At 39.9% G+C, this 22,796-nt stretch overlaps 1 protein-coding gene across 3 annotated transcripts in view; it reads right to left on the bottom strand.

The window, feature by feature from the left end:
- Positions 1 to 19,182, bottom strand: part of LOC137658814 (zinc finger protein 431-like) — a 52,805-nt gene extending 33,623 nt beyond the window's left edge. The window contains exons 1-2 of one of the 3 annotated variants that reach the window (XM_068393874.1): positions 13,320 to 13,687; positions 4,517 to 4,729 (exon numbers count right to left, since the gene is read on the bottom strand). In XM_068393874.1, the coding sequence (XP_068249975.1) occupies positions 4,517 to 4,588 (72 nt within the window). In that variant the 5' untranslated portion in view covers positions 4,589 to 4,729; positions 13,320 to 13,687. Of the gene's footprint in view, positions 1 to 4,516; positions 4,730 to 13,319; positions 13,688 to 18,953 lie in introns of those variants that run through there. The other 2 variants (XM_068393876.1, XM_068393875.1) reach the window with 2 other exon arrangements.
- Positions 19,183 to 22,796: the final 3,614 nt, after the last annotated feature.

Below are 22,796 nucleotides of genomic sequence, written 5' to 3'. Positions count from 1 at the left end.
GCCTTGCTTCTTTCATGGCACGACGGAACTGTGCTCTACATTTCTTGTACATAATTAAATTCTCATCAGTTCTGCGTCTACGCAATCGTGTTAAAGATCTTCTTGTGGCTCTGTGCAGGGCAGTTAGTTCTGAAGACCACCACGGGACTGGTCGTCGTTTGAATAACCCTGTTGTTTTTGGAATTGAATTGACTCCTGCTGTATGGAGAGTTCCATTCAGTAAGTCTATGGCATCATCGATATTTTCAACTTGTCCTGCATCCCCCTCAATTTCGCTTAGCTCACGAAATTTACCCCAGTCCGCCTTGTCAAGATTCCATCGTGGCGATCCCTGTAAAGGTGGACCATTGTTGGTGTTTATAATGATTGGTGCGTGATCACTAGTATGCCAATCATCTAATGTTCTCCAATCGAAGTCTATTAGGCAATTAGAGCTTACGATTGCTAGGTCAATACATGACAAGGTACCTGTCTGGACATGAAAGTGTGTGGGCTCTCCTGTATTAAGGAGTCCCACATCTTCATTTTCCACAATTGATGATATGATATTTCCCCTCGTGTTTGCTAAAACATCACCCCACAAAGGATGTCTACCATTCAAATCTCCAAGTAAAAGAAAAGGTTGAGGGAGTTGTTGAATCACCTCCACTAAGTTGTCATACAAAATGTTATCATTTGGAGGCAAGTACAGAGAACAAATTGTATATTTTCGCCCTATGTCGATCTGTACAACCACTGCCTGCAGAGGTGTACGAATAGACAGAGAAACTTGGGGAACATCTCGACGAACGTATATGAGACTTCCGCCATGGCTCCCCACTTGGTGATCATATGGTGTCCTATAACTAATGTATTCGCGAGGACATGGGGTATTATGATCAAGTTTGCTCTCCTGTAGACAAATAATTATGGGGGAATGCTCATGAATAAGGAGCTTAAGTTCTTCATATTTGGCCCTTAAACCCTGACAATTCCATTGCAAAATGGAGGAAAAAACTATGGTTTATAATTTGGTAGACCCCTTGGATGGAGTCTTCCCATTAGCAGTTTTTGATCTAACACTATTTTTAGGTGGTTTTATTAAAGAAGGTCTTGATAGATTGGGTTTAGAATTTATGATTTTTTTTTGTCTTTTTGATCTGATTGTTGAGGAGGTTGGTGGACCTCCACTTGAATTTCCGATTTATTTAAATTGACTTCCAGATCAGAAATATCAACAGACAAATCATCATATTTATTTGACGTCGTAATTTTGATATTTCTTATGGAAGGGGGTGAGAGAGATGGAGGTCTCTCTCTTTTCCGATTAGTAGGTTTTGAGCTACCAGGTTTTTGCACCTTCCCCAATACAGGTGCACCTGGTAACTTAGTGTCAGGTGGCATCTCCATCAAATCAGGCAAGGACATGGCCTGGGAGAGGTTAGTACTAATGTTAGTAATGGGGGACGAAGGCTGTACAGAAATGGGCAATGACCCATTTTTAATACGCTGTGGCAAAGCCTCAGAAGGCAATACGATTACTTTGTCATGCAGTACTTTATCATCAGAGGTTGTATTTCTTTTCTTAGAATTACTGGCAGTGCTAGGTGGGGTTGCTGTCTCCTGTGGTAAATTTACCTTTGATTTTAAGGCCTTTGCATAGCTGGTTGATTTATTCAACATTCTTTTTGCATGTCCCACACTTATGTGTTCTAAACTTGATTTGTTTAGGGCAGCTTCCTCCAACTTATACAGTTCGCATATCCTATCAGTTGATTTATGATACAAATTGCAATTTGAACACCTGGCCTCAAGTGTACATTCTCCATGATAAGTTTTGGAGCAAATACCACACATTTTTCCATTTTTGCAAACTTTGGATGGGTGTCCAAATTTAAAACAATTAAAACATTGCAGGGGCTTTTGTTTGAAAGGTCGAACTTTAATCCTTTCATTTTCAATAAAAATATGGAAAGGTACATCAGCATCCTGGAAAGTAAGTATAATCATTGAAGTTCCAGGAACCTTATGCACTTTCCATACATTTAATGGACACATAGAAAGTATCTCCTCCTCTGTAAATTCGTATAGGTCCTTATTAAAGACCACTCCCCTTCCATAACTAAAATTTAGATGAGGTTTCATTTCCAATGTAATTTCATCACTGCCTGTCTGTAAGTTAGACAGTATTGCAGACTGAGTCGAAGATTTGGCATGGATGAGATAACTGTTCTTCCCAAAACGAGATATATCTCCAGGTGCTATGGTTCCTACTTTTTTTTGGATAAACTTACATATCTTAAAATAATTCCCTATTATCCCTTTAGGTTCAGCTAAGAGCCACATAGGTGGTTTGGGTTTTCTCTGTGAAGGCATGGGTACATTTCTATCTTTTTCAAACCAATCAGCAGGTTTGTACACATCCAATTCCTTTGGGACCTTATCACAAAGAGCTCCCATGATGTTCAATTCGTTAATTTTGATACTACTAATATTACTTATGGCATTAAACGCTTCATCATGACTTTCAAAAGATATCCAAGAGTCCCATTTTTCATCTCCAAGTCGCATCCGTATTTCCTTTATCAATCCATAGCACTCAAATGCTCTATATATATCATCATAATTTGTCTCTAATGGGATTTGGGAAACATGAAGGAATCGTAGTTTCCCTGTGTTACCCAAATTGCTAGATTTTTTAACATCAGTAGAGTGGTCCTTTTTAGTTCGAAGGTCGTCAACAGAGTTTTCCTTAATTTCAGTAGCAGAAGTCGTCAACAGTGCCGGGGGGGAGTCAGCAAATCCAGGGGATGGGGAGTCAGTATTTGAAGGGTCCATATTTAAGGGAGGGATTTTCAGGTTTTTTGTTGTTTTGTTGGGGTACCTGCTTGAGAATTATAAGAAAGTATCATACATTGGAAAGGAAATTTGCATTCGCCACTATCGGCACAATGAGAGTATATTTCCCCGATGGTCCACTCCATACCCTACCCGAAGGATAGCATCAAAACAGATATAGAGGCACAGGTGTAAGCTAAACCCGCCTGTTAGGACTGAGACCAAAGTAATATGGAAGATGATGAACCGAAGAGGCGCCTCCTAACACCCTTGTGAGGTGAAGGAAGGCCTCTACGGCGAAGAGGAAGGCAGGCTTTACGCCTTATACACCCTCTGGGGGCCGTGGGGTCAGCAGGCTGACCATCAGCAGTCCTCCGGAGAGGAGTCTCTGTTAGTGAACTCCCCCGAGGGAGAGAATCACTGGCAGGAGAGACCGTTGGACTTGGTTCCTCCCTCGAAGGATGTTCGGAGGGGAGGAACTAAGCCTTCAGCTACATCAGCAACATCAGGAGCAGAGGTTTAATACAACTCATCAGAAGCCTCTGTCACAACAACGTCGACGATAGACAGAGGATCAACCTCTGCTAAAGTCAGCGATTGTTTGACAGCTGCTCCTAACCTGATTATGTCAAACAAGGCTTCCTTGGAGGGCGAGCCCTCAAGCCCCAAGGAAGCCCAAAGCTGCAACAAATCATTATTAGTCACATTGGCATTTACATTTAAATTTAAATCATCCCCCGGGGGAGGAGGAGGAGCTGCCTCACTATGGGAGGCAACTCCTCTCCCAAACCCTGAGATCGGTCAACAGAAATGCGGCCTACGCTACCACTCGACAGCTTCTTGGAAGAAACCGATCGAGTGGGAGGAGGTTTGGGGCACGGAAGATGAGCCCTTGGGATTTTCTCCTTTCAAAAAAATCTTCGAAGGAGAAATATCCCGCCTGGACTTCTTCTTCCGGCGTCGGGAAAACCTCTCCCACTGGGAGGTAGACCATTCCCTGCACTCACCACATACGTTACTCTTATCACACCATTGGCCCCTACAGTAAGGACACAAGATGTGGGGGTCCGTTTCGACTGCCGACATATACAGTAGGTACCACAAGGGCGGTCGGGTACACCAGGACACTTTCGCATCGCAGAGGCCAACTTCACAAACACTTTGTCAAAGAAAAAGCAAACAAAAGATTAGTAATGGCTGTCAGAGAAGGCGAGGGTGACAGCGGACACGTCCATCTAACACCCGAGCCGAGAGCAAAGTGAGCTCAGCACAGGTGTGAGAGAGGTGGGGGGGGGGGTAGCAAGCTACCCTCCCTAACCCCCGCTAACTAGCGGTGGGGTAGTAAATCCTCGTTAAAATTCTATTGGCTCGTCATTTCAGCTACGCCGAAAGTAATTACCCATATTAAATAGCATGGCTTTTATTTCAGTTACGGAACAAACCAGAATAAAAATCAAACACACTGTTAAGACAAATATGAAAGTATAGTCATTTGTATTTTTCCTAACATTTAAAAATTAAGTTTTCTTCACACAAACCCCTTATCATTATTGGAGTAGCACTAGCACTTGGTTGGTGGGACCAAGTCCGTCGTTCCTTTTGAACAAAAGTTTTCTCAAGTGACCTGAAAAACACTACAGTACTTCTTTTAAAGGAGAAGAGTAATGTACCACTCTTTCTCTGTGAGGGAAGAACTTACCTGTACAGCCTGTGGGGTAACAGGAAGACCTGACTCACTACTGTATACAGTCTGGATGGCTAATAATATCATTCTCCCTGAATCCTGAGAGGCGTACCAGAGGGTGTACGGTATACAGACGTACGCTTCAGTGTACGCTGTGGAGAAACTTGTAAAATTTTAATGGGAAAAACTCCTTGGACAATAGAGGAGAAATCTCTTGATCACATAAATCTGAAATGAAAAGTTGGTCACATGAGCCCTACACACTTGTAGGAGATGGGGATATATCAGGCAGCCAAAACTCTGGATATATAAGTCATTCTAGCATTATTCTTTTCCTGGTTAAGTGCAGATTCTAAAGGGTCATGATCACTAGTTATATTTTCAACTTTACTGGGAAGAATTAGAGATGATACGTCTACGAATTCATGATGAAAAAAATGGTCACCATCCTTGGTTACCAGCATCCCAAGGAACTCTGATAAAGGATTGAACAAGGGAAGTTCAGGACTAGAAAAAGGAGGTTTCTACTTCTTGCTCCTCTCTGAGGAAGAAAAGTGGAACAATCCTTTTTGGCCTTCTTACTGTGATCCTTGTACTTCTCCCACTGGGAGGGCGACCATTCGCAGCAAAAATCCCAAGTGGTGTTCATTTTGTATCTCTTTCCTCTGCATCCAGGATTTACAGAATGCTGATCAACCTGCACCCAACTCATAAAGGTACCACAAGGGTGACCTTCAAGGTTGAGGCAGGTTTTCATGAACACATGGTAAGCACTCATTACTGAAAAGTATAAGCACCCAAACCACAAAAGAAGCCGGCAACAGATGTCTAAACGTCACGATGACCAAGAGTAAAGTGATAATAGAGCCGCAGGCTCACACGCACCAAACACGAGTGGGAACATGATGCTACCATACTATATTCCCAGACTCAAAATATTTAATTTGGTTGTAACAAAATGGTAAAAGAGCTAACCCATATAAATGACAAGGGTTTGCATTTGCATGAGAACATATACATGTACAGTACCAGTATATATAGACCAGCATATCAATGAGAAAAACTTTTGACAAAAGAATAGATACAACAAAAAACACATCTTGGCATGAAATATTTCAAACAACTCTTAATTATAGCCTAGCAGGCCACCAGATTCTAAAAAATAATAATACATATTGGGAGTATTATAATGAAAAATCAACATATAACAATGAATTACTGACTGATTTAATGGAATAGATATACTACAACATAACCAAAATCAAACTTTCTCAAGCAAAAGATATAGTATTTCAAATATCTCCTACTTATTACTTACTAAAAAAAGCTAATTCCAAAAGCAAAAACTTGTCCAATACTGATCATAACTTATGTCTTTCTCTTCATACTCAATTTTCTCCCTCGTTTCTGGGCTTTTCTTGTACAAATGCTAACTTAATCCCCTATGCATGAGGTTCAAATTGCATGGTTTCCGGCAAAATTGCTAAAGCCGAGGTGGAAAGCTTGTTGCAAGTTTGGGTTTTCATGAAATTCATCTTTGAAAATATTCTTTCGGCATTGGCCTTTGACGTTGGATGGGAAAGAATATAACAAATTTGGAGGCAATTTGTATTTTTCCTAGCATACAAACCTGGAGCTATTTATAGGGGTATTACTTTCGGCGTAGCTGAAAGACGAGCCAAGAAAATTTTAGTGAGGGATAACTACCCCATCCGCTAGTTAGCAGGTGGGGGTGGGGTAGACCGCCTACCCCACTCACTCACACCAGTTAACTTAAACCACTTTTGCTTTCTGGCAGGACTTCTTGGGGGACAGGGTGGTGGGCCAATTTGTATACTAAATAGCTCCAGGTTTGTATGCTAGGAAAAATAAAATCTATCTCCAAACTTGATATTTGTTCCGGGGCAAATTTAAACCCTTTGCTATTTACAGTATACGGATGACTCACTCTTCGGAGGGAGGAAGTCCTACCAACTGGCCTTGGCTATGACACCGGGGTTCTCTCTATTTCGATGTGATCGATAGTAGAAGGAACCCTACCTTTACTAAAATCCAGTGCCGATACAGAGTAACGCACTGATAGCAGACCACAAAAGCTTGTGTGTGAGAGAAGACTAGTGGCTTGTCTTTACGTAGGAACTCAAGTTCAAGCCTAGAGTTCTAAGACTTGCCCAATACCCTCCCCTCAAGAGGTATTGGGACGTAACAAAGTATTATATAAAATACTCAAGATGCACAAGGGAAATGAGTCTTACCGGCAGAGAGGCAAGGTCAGCTGTGCTGAGGTCTTGAGGTGCTATTTTCCCCAGGGGGGAAGAAGGTAAAAGAAAGAAAGGAGCCAGTCATTCTTTCTCATTCACCCCCAACTAACCCAGGTAACCTCAGCCCTCAACCCTCTGCTACTTGTCCATCAAGGAGCTTGAGGAGTTGGACCACTTGTTGTGCGGCCGCCACAGGACCAATGGCAAAGGTCTCCATGTTCCTGTGGGTTACGTCTTGCAGGTAGTGGGCGGTGAAGGTCGTTTGGCGCTTCTACACACCCGCTTGCAGTACCTGCGCCACATTAGTTTTTCTTGAACGCCAGGGATGTTGCAATGCCCCCGACGTCACGAGCTCTGGGTTGTTCAGATGGAAGAGGGTCTGGATGGAGACTTCTCTCAATCACTTTCCTGATCCAAGAGGAAATCGTGTTTTTAGTGACCCTCCTCTTGACCTTCTCCGTGCTAACAAATAGGGCTTGCACATGGGGGCGAGCTACTGCTGTTCTTTTCAAGTAACACCTCGGACTCCTTACTGGACATAACAGTTGGTCCGGATCTTCGGTTACCGAACGAAGACTCTCTATCCGGAATGGGCCAAACTTGGAGTTCAGCACACCCGGATTTTGAGTCTTTGCAACGAACTCAGGGACACAGCTGAGGATTACTTCTTCCCTTCTCCTGGAGTGGGAGATGTCAGCTGATAGACCATGCATTTCGCTGACTCATTTGGCAGAGGCCAAAGAGTAGAAACACTGTCTTCCACGTGGATGGCGACTGGAAGCCTGGCGTAAAGGTTCGTAAGGGGGGCTCTTCAGAGACCGAAAGACCTGAACCCCTTTCCAAGGAGAAGGTCTAAGCTCTGACTGGGGAAAAGTATGCTCATAACTACGTATGAACAAAGAAAGTTCCAACGAGGAGGAAATACTACTCCTTTTAGTCTAAAGGCAAGACTCAAGGTTCAACATGATGGAGGCCCGAAGGACTCCTAGGGTCATGAGAACCCGCAGGGTCAATATGACAAGAGCCCGAAGGGTCGTGATCACGCCAGCCCAAAGGGTGATCGTCACGAGACTGGGAAGGGTCAACATGAGGAGAACCAGCAGGTTTAAAGAGAAGACTCCTCACAGGTACCATTCGGACTGTGCCCAAAGGTCTGAGGCCGTGTGGTTCCGCACGTGGGACCCGCACCCTTCTTTTGATGCGTCCGAGAACAGCAAATTAGGATAAGGGAAGAGAAAATCGACACCCTTCAGTAGATTTTTGTCTGCCAGCCACCATTCAAGATACGTCTTTTCCTCTGATCCCATAGGAATCAAGAGTGTCCGGGGAATCAACGCCTGATTCCAATTGGACTTCAGACGCTACTGGGAGATCGAATCCTGAGGCGACCGATGGGAACTAGATGGGCCAAGATTGATAGATGTCCAAGGAGACATAACCCCTTCAGGGATGGGAGATCTTCTCATTCGAAGAAAGGCCTTGCGACTTTCCTCAGCCTTGCTATCCTGTCTGATGGGAAGGCTTCATGATGTTTGGTGTCTTATACCCTGCCCAGATATACCAGTCTTTGAGTGGAAAGCATGAAAGACTTCTCGAGATTACCATGAACCCCAGATCTTGACAGTCTCAGAAGTTTGTCTCGGTGCTGAAGAAGAGTTACTACAATTAGCCAGTTGTCCAGGTAATGAAGGAGACATGTCAAACCTGTGAGCCAAGGATGACACACGGCAAACACACTTGTGAAGACCTGAGGTGCTGTGGAAAGGCCGAAACACAGCACCTTGAACTGGTATGACTTATCGTCGATGGTGAAACTGATACTTCCTTGAAGATGGATGGATTGGGATCTGGAAGTATGTGTCCTTTAGACCCAGTGTACACATGAAGTCTTGTGGTCTTATCACTAGACTGACCGAGTCTGCTGTCTCCCTACTGAACGAAGTCTGTATGACAAAACTTGTACAGAGCTGAGAGATCAGTGACTGGTCTCCAGCCTCCATATGCCTTTTCCACAAGAAAGAGTCAACTGAAGAAGACAAGGAAGCTGTTAGGGATGGGCCTGACCCTTTGCTGATCCCATCACAAAGGAGCTCATAAGCACTGGATTCTTGGTCAGTGGAGAGAGAGAGATGAAAAGAATGAGACGTGATACCCTGAACGAATTGCGGAGATCGTCTAAGGTTCAGGCTCGAGCTACATCCACTGGGTCCAGCAGCTTTGTAGGCATTCCCCTACTCGTGGACAAGCAAGGAGATGACCTCTCCTCGCGTTTACAGTTTCTACCGTCAACTCTCTAGAGTTTTCCTCCACGATTGGACTTGTTGCCTTTTATCCCCCTTGACAGGGAAGGGCTTCTAAGACACCCCCGTTTTCAAAACCTCTACCCTTTTAATAGTTGATGGTTTCGTATGGTTGGTCTTGGAAGGGCTGGAGGTCTGTAGGGCAGAGCTGTAAGGGCCCTAAGAAGGAAGGAATCCGTGTCAGACTTCCTCCACCTCTCCGCAGCCTGCTCAATGTCCCTTGGCTTGAAGAGGAAGAACCACTCCATGGAGGAGTTTCGAAGCCTAGTGATCCCTGGAGATGGAGGCAAGGTCGGTTTACCAGAGGAGACAAGATGGACAGTTTCTTCCGAAGAAGAAGACTGAGGCAAAGAGGTGAAAGGACTCTTGCTGCTGACCGATAATGTACGAGAGTGAGATCAGCAGGCTGATCAACAGCAAGCCTCCAAAGAGGAGTCTCTATGTGTGACCCTTTACTGGCAAGGGAAACACTCGTCGGAGAGACGTGCCACGGACTTTGCTCTCCTCACGAAGGATGTTCGTCAGGGGAAGGAGCACACACCGCGACGGTGGAAGATGGAGAAGACGCAGTCGCAGGAGCAGCTGGCGGGGCAGTAGACGAGCTCTCCGAAACCATAACATCGACAACCTACAAAGGGTTACAGTCCGATGCTTACGCTAATAAGTCGAAGAGCGATACAGTGAAAAACGCGGGCTAGATCGCTACTGCCGAGCGAGAGGTAGGACGGTGAATCAACAACTCTCGAGGCGGCAATTCACAAACATCTAGATGGTTCAGGATGGTGTTAGCGAGAAGGAAGGTCTCCAAAGTCTTCCTGGTACGACAATGAACGATCCTTAACCACCCTACCTTCCTAGCGGACACAACCACCGCCTTTGGTGGCTGCAGTTGGAGATCCTCTTTGCATGAGGATGTGACGGCCGCTGATGCGTTGGAGAGCGTCAGGAAACCTCCTGCTCAAAACGCAATGGCGATTGCCAACATGAAGACAGATGACTCAATAATCGATAAGAGGGAGAGTCTTTCTGCGTTGATGAGTGATACCGCAATGACGCGGGATCGATAGTTACTGCTGCACGAGAGGCTGGTCGGTGTGTTGACGATCCTCAAGTAGGCAACTAACATGTAAACAAGCATGAAGCCTGACCGATGAGAGATGATTTACGTTGAAGTGAACCACGAACAGGTGGGCGAATGCGTTCCGCAGGAGTGACGCGATGGTTTGAGAACGCTCAGCGGCTGAACACTGGTTCTCTAAGAGACTGATGAGCGATTCCCAAGACGGTGAAGCCTGCCGCACATATAGAAAATAGGAATCCTATGACCATAACAGTCATCACACATTTAATTAGTGAAGCCTATAACCATATCAATTGTCACCCATATTCAATTAAGCCTATTTACATTGAACAAACGAATACTATTTATTCCTTTGCTGGTTGTTGCTTGGATGTGGTTCCCTTCACTTGCAACTCAACATTATCTCCTTCCTCCGCAGTCCTGGCAAGCAGTGCATACTGCACTATGCGTGGGTGAGTATTTTGGTATTATTTTACTGTATTACAGGGCAATGTAACCTAGGAAAATAAATACTTTTTTCAATAAGAAAAATTCCGCTCTCTTCGAAAATAACACTCGTTCCCGTCGCAAATGAATAGTTTCAGAAATATATTTATATCTATATCCTACGATAATGGGGGACCCCCAGTGGGAACTTGGGGTTTTTGGTGGGAAAAACCTACTGGGGAAACAATATATAATGGTAAAACAAGCCTTTTCTTCTCTATACATTACCTTCTTGGATGTATAATAAACGGAGGAAAAGACAAAGCAGTATAATTGGATATACTTTGGGGGCTCCGTTGCAAAGGCTATGTCTCATGAAAAAATACAGTAACCAGAGCTGCCAACGTGTGATGTAGATCTGCGGCAATGTTAGCGTAACATGCAAACATTAGCAGTGTTTTTCATTTATCTTTTGTCATTCTACTTGTCGGTTGTAGTCGCTCCCGTTCGTTCGTTTGTACATAGCAGGTTTCGACCTTCTGCGCATAATCTCCCCCTACCTCTACGTATAGGCTCCACCTCCACCAATACGATTTCTTCTTCTCTATCCATCAAATTTAACTATTCGAATTCACACGTTTATTCAAGTATACGACGAACCAGTACAACTATTACCATCCCTTTCATGTAATACCCTCTTATACATATTACGTTTGACCCCAGTATTACTAGTTTTATTATCCGATACCTTATAAAATCAACTCATTTTATATACCCACCATATATTATTTATCATACACTCCATTTTATCTTTCTATTTTACTTTTATACATTTTGTTATTACTTTGTCACTCCCAGATTTCACATAAATACTTGCTCTAGACAAGTTTCCCATTCTAGTTCATTCATGTATACTCTCTAGACTCCGTTGCTTTTCCGTTAACCAATCATGAACCCATACGTATGTAAAGTTTGCACAGGGTGGTTAATATTTCCCTACCCCCACCTTCCAACAAACCCTTTTCCGTGGAAACCTTTGCCCAAGTCAGGTCTTTATTAGTTCAAGTGACGTCTTTTTGCGTGTTTTAAGATCGAAGTTTTAGAAAATTGTAACTTCAGTAATCCATACTTGAAAGTTTTTTGGTGAATTCCAATGTTGATAATTTTCTTAACCCTTTTAACCCCAGGGGGTTATTTTTTTTCCCAGCACATTTTGCAGTAATTTTTTTTTAATTGCTCTAACAGCCTTAATTTTTGTCATAGAGGGGTCAGGTTGGTCTCATTCTCTTGGAAAATGCCTGAATTTTCTCAAAAAAAATATCAAAAATATGAAAAAAAAAATTTATAGCATTTTTTTGCAAGGACGTACCGGTACGTCCATGGGGGTAAAGGGATGGCTTTTGTGAAACGTACCAGTACATCCTTTGGGGGTAAAAGGGTTAAATCTCGTAATGTAATATACCAACTTTTACAGTGTTCCAAGCGCAGTATTAAACTAAGGCAAAGCAGTCAAGACGCTACAGACTCAGTCATAACACCCCCGTGTCCCACAAGATTTGTCATCACGGTCATAAAAGTAAGTCATTAATTTCTTTAACTTTAATGTGTTAGTTTTACTATATTTTGTTAGAGTGCGAAGCTCAACATTACCGTTTGCCAGTGCATACGAGGTTGATGTTTTATTTTCCTGTGATCGTAAGAGAGGAACAAGAACTGTTATATTTAACGTTGCTAATGTTAGCGTAAAGTTTTATTTTCATGCGAGCGAAGCTAGCCAGTGGCAGAACAAGAACCATTATATATAATGTTATCGTAACAGTGCTAAAGTTATCGTAACGTGAGTAAAGTGACACGGATTAACATGATATATATAACAAAGGGCATTATGTTGGGTTTGTGACCTAGGAACTTCTAGGATAGGTTAGGTGGGTTTGTTAGGTTTTGTACCCTTATTGTACTTTTTTATATATTGTGTAAAGGGTATATGGAAAAATTCTTTAAAATACACATGATAATATTACCATAGCATTGCTAACGTTAGCAATGCCACCGTAACGTTGGTAACCATGTGTATCATTGGTAACGTTGCTAATGTTATCGTTCGCAGTACATACGTGAGTGAAGTGACACGGGATTACATTTAAGTATTTTAACAAAATATATATGACGTTACATTTAAACATTTTAACAGAACATATATGTTTTCCTGTAGAAAATAACGTGATTTAACCGGTTTTCACCTTTATTTCATCCGTAATAACAGCAACCAGTTTGGCTACTTAAAGTTAGTCAAATTGCTTGTTCTGCTGGTTTGCGGTTGAAATATAGGTCAAATTCGGTCAAATCACGTTATTTACGACAGGAAAACATAATTTCTGTTCGAAATGAAAATCTGTAATACAGTAAAACTTTACCAGCATTTTGATGGAAAAGAAAATGGTTTCTGTGATCCAATTACCTACACGCTATAACAGCCATTTATTAGGTAAATATTTACTAGTATACCGGCACAAACAACTCCGAAAATCGTAAGATCACATACTATAAACCAACATACAGCTAGAAAATCATGTCCTTAATTCAAGCTTAAACGAACATTTGCATCATAAATTCATTGCAAAATCGTTTAAATTACACTTAAAACATGGGACAGAAGCAAACATTGTTTTATAACATTAACCCTAAAACACAATCAAGATCTATCTAGCATAGCCCCATCACAATCAAAAATGGTTCTTTAGAATACTTACATATATCAAAACGTCTTTATATTTATCGAGTGTTTAATTCGGATGTTTCAAAATCAGTAATAATGCCAATCAGTCCATAATTCTTAGAAGCTTTACGAACTTCGAAATCTGTGGTTCCAACTTCCTCGTTACTCTCTCCACAACACTCAGATCAGATCAGATTCAGGGTGAGGCTTTGCCTTTGCAACGGCGCCTCTGTCTTTTAGTTTTGTGTGTTCTTTATTTTCACTAATTTTTCTCTTTTCATCCACATTTGTTGTAGTACACTTTTCTTATTTTCAATATTTTCTTCACAAAAAAGGAATTTTCCAACCGTTTGTGCCCTATCTTCTTCGTATGGTTGTTGGAGATCAATTGCTTTTATTCTTATATCACTAAACTGTGGACAATATAACAAAGTGAAATCTGCATAAAATTCATTATCATAAGTTACCTCCTACACCAAAGACTATATACTGAAGATAGGAAGGCTCAAAATATGAATGTTAATACACTAGCTGGCAACTCCAAAGTTAATACAATAGTTTGAATGTGACAGTTGACACAAACTAAATCATGGCACCAATAGTGAATTAGTCACACAAGTGTGTTTTTTGCCACAAACGAAAAGAAACTGATCGTCATTAGGTGTTTCACAGGCTCCCTAAGGACAAAGAACGGTGAGTACTAACAGTATAATACATGAAATATATGCTACTAATGAGTAAGCCCCACTGATATTGGATATAAGATTGAGGCAAGGCAGCTGCAATACACTTCAACTTTTTCATTTGGTCATAAAGCTATTGAAATAATGTATTTCTCGGGAGGTGACATTGTGAAGAATTTTCTTCACTCTTCTTTCAATCGTATTTTTACCTCTCTTCTAATAATACTGTAGCTACCCCTTGAACGTTCTCTCCTACTTTCAGTTTTCTTTACCGAAACATTGGGAGGACTATTCTAAACTAAATCAAATAAACGTGTTGACAGAAGCGTATGCCATGCTCGTGACGTCATAGCGTAGATACGCACACAACCAAGGTCTATAGATATAAGAGCCTTAGTAACCCCGCCGTATGTTGGTTCTTTCCTTAACTACATGGGTCGAGATTAAATTCCTAAACTGAATTTTAGATATAATATTCAATACTGCTGAAATAATGCATCTTTTATTTCTAAATACCAATTAAGGTTTGTTAATTTTAAGATGTATGCCCATCGCACCAGTCCATTGCTAATTGGTTATTTATGAATTAGTTTTCAGCAAGCCAGAATAGGTAGGGTTATTGTATGTATAAACTCCCTTAGAGCAGTAAGATTTCTCTAAAGTATCTAGTACAAAATCCTGCCTCCTCTGCACTCCTTGCAACAATATATTGCCCTGTCCTAAAGTCCCGATATAACACCTCAACTGAATTACCGTGCGCATGATGACTCGCCTGTCTGGAAAGGTGAAGCTAGGTGATCCCCCTCGACCTTATGGTAGGCCCATTCGTTCGGAAGTAGCCATGACCGACTGACCTGCCTGGTCAGTGAACCCGTGCACCTCTGGCTCACCCCCACCCCCATCTCCCAAACTTGACTCAGCAAGGAGTCCCGCGGATGCCGGTCGGAGAGAGAGAGAGAGAGAAGAAGAGCCTGTTAGACCGTATCTTCCAAAGTGATAATTTTTGGGGTGAGCCAGCCAAGAGTGCAAAGTGCCAACTTATACAACCAGGTCAGCAGTCAACTGGCAAAGAACTATCTTCAAAGGAGTGCAGGTACTACAACAATGGCCATAGTTATTCCCCCATTTTTTGGTTTAGCTTAGACTAATTTTAACTTGATAGGGAACCTGGCTTTTACATATTCGGACTGTGTGCGGTGGGATTGTGTAAATATTTTTTCGAAATTTTTTGCTTTTGGGACTAGCACAGTCTCTGGGTCACATGGGCCACGTGTCCGACCCAATTTTGATTATTAACTATTGCAGACCACGTGTCTAACTATTCATTTATTGTTTTGAATTGCTTTTATTGCTTTCCCTTTTGATACCATTTTTGTGTTTAAGATGTCCGTTTTATTTTAATATAAATTTGTGAATAAATCAATATTAGGTTGATTAAACCTTTCGTATTTTTGCTCCCTCATTTATTTCAATGTGCAAATTATGAATATTTGATCACGGGACAGAATACCCAATACTGAAAGGAGTAAACCTAAGTAAGTCTATAAGTGGTTTCAGCGAGGAACTTTGTATTTAATATATCTGCTTCAAAGGTAAAGATCCTTATCTTTAAACTTTTAACTTTACTTTACATCACTGCTCCCATTTTTTGGTTTTGTCTAATTACATTAACGTAAGATACCTGTCCAGCATCTCGCTGGGGTAGCTGGGACGGAGTCGGAACAGAGCCTAAGAGCGAGATGACTATAGACCTGACAAAGCTAGAGTAGGCCAATAAATTACTTTTATTTTCACGTGTGGAGTTCTCCGGCCTCTGGACAGTAAAATTTCCCCCTTTTGTATTTAAGAGTGAAGGTTAGTGAACTGTGGCAGTAAAGTCATTAACAGGGTGTTTGTGCCAGAGAGTAAGTGCTCATTATCCTCCCCTGTTGATCTTTGCGTAACTGTCGTAGGGAGACTTTCCCGGAACAAGTTCCCTCTCAAACATTTAGATAAAAATTCTCCACAGACATATTTGGAGTTAGGAACACGTTTAGCGGTGTGTATTATATTTAACTTTGATTTAACTTATAAGTCTATGAATATTTCTGCATGTTTGCACACCTGAATAGCATTACAGGAATATACTGCTTCAACACATCATTTTCTTAGTGTTCCTTGTCTTCTTAATTTTTTCTATTTCCCAAATAAAGACTAAAATTTTACAGCATTTGCAAACTATTTGTTTGTATTTGTATTTTCGTGAACATTAAATTTGTTTTTACAGTGAGCTTTCTATGTTTGCATACTTGCTTTGTCTTAATACTATGTTTTCTCATGTTTATAATTACATTCGAGTTTATTTGCATGTAATTCATGATGCAATTTTAGCTTGCTTGTATGTTGTTGATGTTTTTTTTTTTTTTTTTTTTACAATTTTTATATGTGCAATACTATTTACTGTTATTTTTTCTTATGTATAATTCATTAAAGTTCCTTTGATGTGATTTATCTTTCATTTTTGGTTGGCTTGTATGCTACCTTATTTCTATTTCCATCCCCTTTTGATTATTTTTGTGTGCGATTCAATTTAGTGAGTTATTTTATTCCTTTTGTTTGCACATCAATACATTTATTAGCTTATATTACTAAAGAGTATACATGAGTGCATCATGCATTACCGTTTCAATAAAAAAAAATTACAATTGAGTTTTATATACACCTAATATTCTACAATGGCCTACAAATAATCAAATGTATGCCTACACATCACATATGACTAAGTTTAACATATCAGATATACAGTATGTTTTACTTTATTCGAACGTGATATTGTATAGAATATTTAAAAAGTATTGTAATATACAATACATGAAATTGAAAGAAAATCAAGTAAATTATAAGAAGCATAGCTATTAAGTTTCTGAAAAAAAAAACAGACAGAAAAATAAGGATAGGCCTATGTATCCTTAATCTATAAATGTAACTATGTGTAAAATTACAATTTAGTTATCTAAAATTTAATAACGTCATAAATATAAGAATAAAATATACTGACGTTGTAATGCAAATTATTAAATAACATGTAATTTTACAATCGAACTCCATCCTATATTCTCGTAAGGATTACGGATCTGAATAGATGGAGCCATTCGTTTCGGATGGGAGTATCTGGCATCTTTTCACAGCACACTCATTTCAGGGATATTAGGGCCTTATTAGGCTCAGCCTTCCTATCTTCCTAAACTATATCTTTGTCCTACACCGACAACACGGCTTTTATACTTACACTTCTAATTTCTAGGACCTTTCCAATATACCGGCCAACCTGTTTAGATGGGGTTTCTAAATTCCCCATTTTTATGTTATTATTTTTAAATTTCCTTAACTCATTACATTTAAACATATGCTCAGTAGTATCCTCTGCCTCCCTACATAACACAAAGACTATCATTATCATTCCTGTTTCTATAATTTTTGTTTGATTCTATCATATTCAACCCTTTTTTTTCATAACTATTACTGCCTCATTAGTGTTAAGTTCTCTCATGTAATTTCTTCTACCATTACTATTCACAAACATCAGTTTGGTCGTCTATGCTTTCTTTTCTTCTATTTTTCTTGTAATTTCATTTGCCACTATTCTTTTTACATCTTTTTCGAGTTCTTGCTTATTATACTTAATTCAATTTTAATATTTATTGCATATTTCCATGATACTTTTCCCACAACATTCCCCACATGGTTCTCTTATTTGATCTTCTACTGCCTCCTTAACTAGCCGTTTGTCATTTGATGTTATATATGATATGATATAGAATCACCTTTGTATACTCTATTCTATTTTCAACCAGTCATATTCCTGTTTCAGCTATTAGCCCCAGTATGGTATGGTAGCAACCTGTTCAAACATTCCTTTCATAATTTTGTACTGTTGTAAACTCTCGCTCTTCCTTGTTCCTTATTGCTCACTCCGCTAAAATAAGTTTGCGGACACTATCACTTTATAGATAAGTGCAAAGCTTCTAAGCTTATTCTTATTCTTATATTATTATTATTATTATTATTGTTATTATTAAATGCTAAGCTACAACCCTAGTTGGAAAAGCAGGATGCTATAAGCTCAGGAGGCCCAAAAGGGAAAATAGCCCAGTGAGGAAAGGAAACGAGGAAAAATAAAATATTTTAAAAATAGTAACAACATTAAAATAAATTCTTCCTATTTAAACAATAAAAATTTCAACAAAACAAGAGTAAGAAAAACTAGATAGAACAGTGTGCCCGAGTGCACCTCAAGCAAGAGAATTCTAACCCAAGAGAGTGGAAGACCACGGTACAGAGGCTATAGCAATAGCACTACCCAAGACTAAAGAACAATGTTTGATTAGATAGGATAACATCTTGCTATCATCAGTTTCGGCAACCTATTGTGGTCAGCTTTTTTTTCTTTGTGCCGAGAGGTTCCAGGTTCCTTGTTCAAGCTCACGTTAAGGCTTCGCCTTTGCATCGGCGCCTCTTGTGTTCTCTTTTTTTTCTCGCCAGTTTTTCTCTTTTCACCCACATTTGTTGTAGTACACTTTTCTTATTTTGTTAAGTATATGATACTTTAATTTCTGGCCAAAAATTTCATAAAAGAGCGATTTACAGCAATAATAGAGGTCAGAAATGCAAAATAAGGACTAGCAAACCAGTTGGAAAAATATATGGTTCATGTAAGTGGCTGGAAACAGGCCAACACATGTTTAACACTTGATATTTGTGAAACGGTACAGAAGCTATCAAACCCACCTAACCTAACCTACTAGTTCCCAGGTCACAATTAATCGCCGGGGGGACAAGCCCCCTGGAACCCCCCCACCCCACCCCCCTTCCCAGGTCACAACCGCTAGCCGGACCCCCTTCCCAGGTCACAAACTAAGAGAAATCACCAATAAATCCTTACATTATGATGTAGTAAATCACAAATGAATCCTTACATTATGATGAGGTAAATCACAATTCCTTACCTTATGATTGACCCCGTCTCTTTATTTTTGTCTTGGCAATCTTTACAGAAGCTTTGCAGTACAAAATGTGTTGGGTCTTCCCTAAAATTCAAGTCAGAATCGGACTTTTGAGGTATTATCTCTGTAGTTTTTAATTTCACAGGATTAACAATACCTATACACTGAACGGAGAGCATTTCTATCATAATCAATTGCCGACAAATGAAATCTCAGTAAATTTCGAAATAGATTGCTGTACTTCACTCGAGTTCTCTCCAGTACACGTGTTTATGTGGTTAAGTAGAAACTGAAATCACTGTAGTGAAGGGGAAGGGGAAAAAAACAAAAATGGCTGTCTTAGAACAACATCCAGGAACTTATGAAGTAGTACCGTACTTGTAAGCTGTTAAGCTGTTAAATGGTTTAAAAAACCACCCGACAGATACGCCGTTGTAAATGCACAGAAACCAATCATGCACGATAAGCTTCTGATATAAACAATGGACTTGAGTGAAAAACATACTTCACATTTTAATAGACCCGTACGTAGGTTATCATGACCCAGCCCCTATTTAACACGTAGAGAAAACTACCAAACTAGCCAGCCAGCACTCGTTCATTTCTTATAGCGAATTCAAGTTTTGCTAGTAATTGAAGTATCATATATCTACTGCCTTCAGAAACTACTCATCAAAACAAACCTCAAACACAGATAAAGGATAATTCAATGTTTCAAATCCTACAAATAGTACAGTAAAATAGAGTACCAACTTAAAATTGTGAGTGCGTGCGCGCGCGCGCGTGTGGATTATCAGTATAAACTTCAGATGAGATGTCCCAAAGTTACATACCTATTAAATGTAACTTAAAAAAACTAACATTTAATAAATTATTAAATAAAATTCTTTATGAAGATATTAAAATCCTGTGTAAGGTTGACACATCAGTTTTACCAACATTTCACAATGGTTGTTTCTGCAAGACCCTGAAAGTCTTTATGTAAAGTTATCGCAAATATATATATATATATATATATATATATATATATATATATATATATATATATATATATATATATATATATATATATATATATATATATATATAATGATTTAAAACTATCATGAAACTTAATTACATATAAGGTTGATATATATATATATATATATATATATATATATATATATATATATATATATATATATATATATATAATGATAAATGCCCATGTGAACAGTGAAAATATTCAGAGCATGTGTTGACTATTTGATAGGTTGGCATCCATGGACCATTGAGTTACTTGTATCCTGGACCTTAATCCATTCATGGAATAGGCTATATTTATTGATAGTGGTGAATATATAAGAATACATAGTAAACTAGGTATTTATATTATATTTTTCTTTGTAATTTGAGTAGAATTACTTATAATACTGTATAGTGTAGTGTAGATATGGGATAAGATCTATAAGCCTACTGAGATCCTTGACTGAAGCTTACCTAGGCCAATTTACTCAATTAGTGTAATTGTGATTTTAATAGCTACCAATAGGGCTTAATATATAGGCTAAGTAAAATATCTGGTAAATGTCTAGGAGAAGGCCGCACCTGTTTTTCAAGTATTAACGACGAAAAACGGCAAAAAACAACCAGATTATTGTTGCACAGTGCATAGAAACATGAGGAAATGAATAAAAAAGAAACTAAGACTTAACTCTTACACACAAAATGTAAGCATAAACCTACTACTACAATTATGGGGGACCCCAGTGGGAAGCGGGGTTTTTGGGTGGGGGGAGGAGAAGAAAAGTGATTTTTCGGGGCACTACCGAACCTAATACAACCAACTAACCTACCCTGGGGGGCCTGTACCCATACCTAGGCCTAGGGGGGGGGGGCCTCCGCCCCCCTGCGACCCCCCCTTAAGGCCACAGTGATTTTCAGGGCACCACCGAACCTAATACACCCACCTAACCTAGCCTAGGGGCCCTGTACCCCTACCGGGGGGGGGGGCCCTCCGCCCCCCCTGCGACCCCCCCTTAAGGACACTACCTAACACATCCATCAAACCAAATCCAAAGTGATGGTACTGCTGTATACATCGTTATACTATCACCATTATAATATACTCCATAAATTAATGAAGCTTACCTTAAACTGTTGGTTCATAAAGATGTGCTGGTGCTTTGAGGAAAACGTGAAGCCGTTGTGAAGGTTCCTTGACATGCAGGGCAATTTTTATTTTATAAAATTAAATTGTGTCTCTGGCCCAAATCCACTAGTTTTTCAATAATCCCCGAATAAGTTAAAACAAATTCATTGTAAGTTAGGAAACAGTCAGGACAAGAAGATGGAATTTCAACTTCTTGTGCAACATGAGATGACGTGCTTTCTATGGTCTCCATGTCTAAGAACAAAATGAAATGCCTGGGTAAAATAGTGTATTGTCGTGCTGTGATTGGCCAAACATGTATGACGTCATAGTGGATAGGCGCTGTGATTGGCCAAACGTGTAAGATTTCATAGTGGACTAGTTTGTCTGCGGATTATAGTGGTTACAGGGCTCATTTGAGCAAAAACAAGACACAATCAACAATAACAACAGACTTAGAAAAATCTGGGAGGAAGACAAGAGTAGCATGAGTTTGATCGTCGATATTTCGACTATTATTGATTTTCACTAAATTATCTCACTGGTATACCATTATTTACATACATTCCTACACATTCTAGTAAAAATAAATTGAATATCACTGATATCTTCATGCTGCCCTCTCCTAGACATTAACCAAATATCGTCATAAACGAGCAACCTACTTAAGTTGACTCGGTTTTCTTATAGTTTATTGTGTATACAGTAAGGAAGTTCAATTTAGATTTAGGCCTAACCTATTTAGCGTATGTTGAAGTCTCATGGAATACATACAGTATCTGTGCAAACAAGAATACTGTAATTTGAAGGGAATATGAAATATAATAATAAAACCTTTTCTAAAATACATTTTTGGGCTCAACCCATGACGTCCTGATGGAAGGTTCCTTCAGTAGCTTCCTTGGGTATATTTAACTACAGTGGATATTCCCAGAAAATTAAACTAAAGGTTATCACAGAATTCTAACTTCTGGTGCGAGTACCCTAAAGGTTTCCCTCTAGGATATCGTATATCAACAGGGGACGCATGTATTAACATGCCTCATAGCTATCTGCACCCCATATAGAGTTAACACTTCGATATGGAAAGGTGGTTGCTTTTGGTACGCGAGACGTAAACAAACGGGCGCCATTGCTAAATGACGTCACGTCCGTCCTCATCCTTTTGCCTGTAGCTTCTTTTCTAAGTAGGATTTTTCCAAGTGCTTTGTTTATCAGCTTACATCGCCGTTATGTCGCTACCTTCAGCCTCGCCTTCTTCTGGAAAGTTGAGTACCAGGTCCCAGTATTGTTTAAATAAGCTCTGGCCGTAAAGTAACTTCTTTTCGTAAAATATTGTGTTTTGCGGCAGAGCTGTGCCGACACCGGACGCGCCATTTTATGGCGCCGCTGTTCACGTTGCATGCTTTATTTAGTTAGCCAGAACAGCCCTCTCCGGTCATTTAACTAATTAATATTATTAGTTATTTAGTCTTCATAGCTAGGGAATCCTTATATCGTGTTTTAGCGCTCATCAGACTCGGTCGCTGTTCGACCCCATACTAGATCGCTAGCTTAGCCTCTAGACTGGACAACCTAGTGCTTGTTTTCATGCATGATATATACCAGTGTTCCTAAGTTAAGTTATGAAGATTGTGGCATTATTAAACATACTATTTACTGTGATGTAATTGTTTTCGCCTTCGGGGACCATATAAGGAACAGTGTTGATT

Source organism: Palaemon carinicauda, chromosome 19, assembly GCF_036898095.1.
Source record: "Palaemon carinicauda isolate YSFRI2023 chromosome 19, ASM3689809v2, whole genome shotgun sequence".
Classification (NCBI taxonomy): Eukaryota; Metazoa; Arthropoda; class Malacostraca; order Decapoda; family Palaemonidae; genus Palaemon; species Palaemon carinicauda.
The sequence above is the reverse complement of the archived record's forward strand: the minus strand, read 5'-3'. Positions and strand labels throughout refer to the sequence as shown.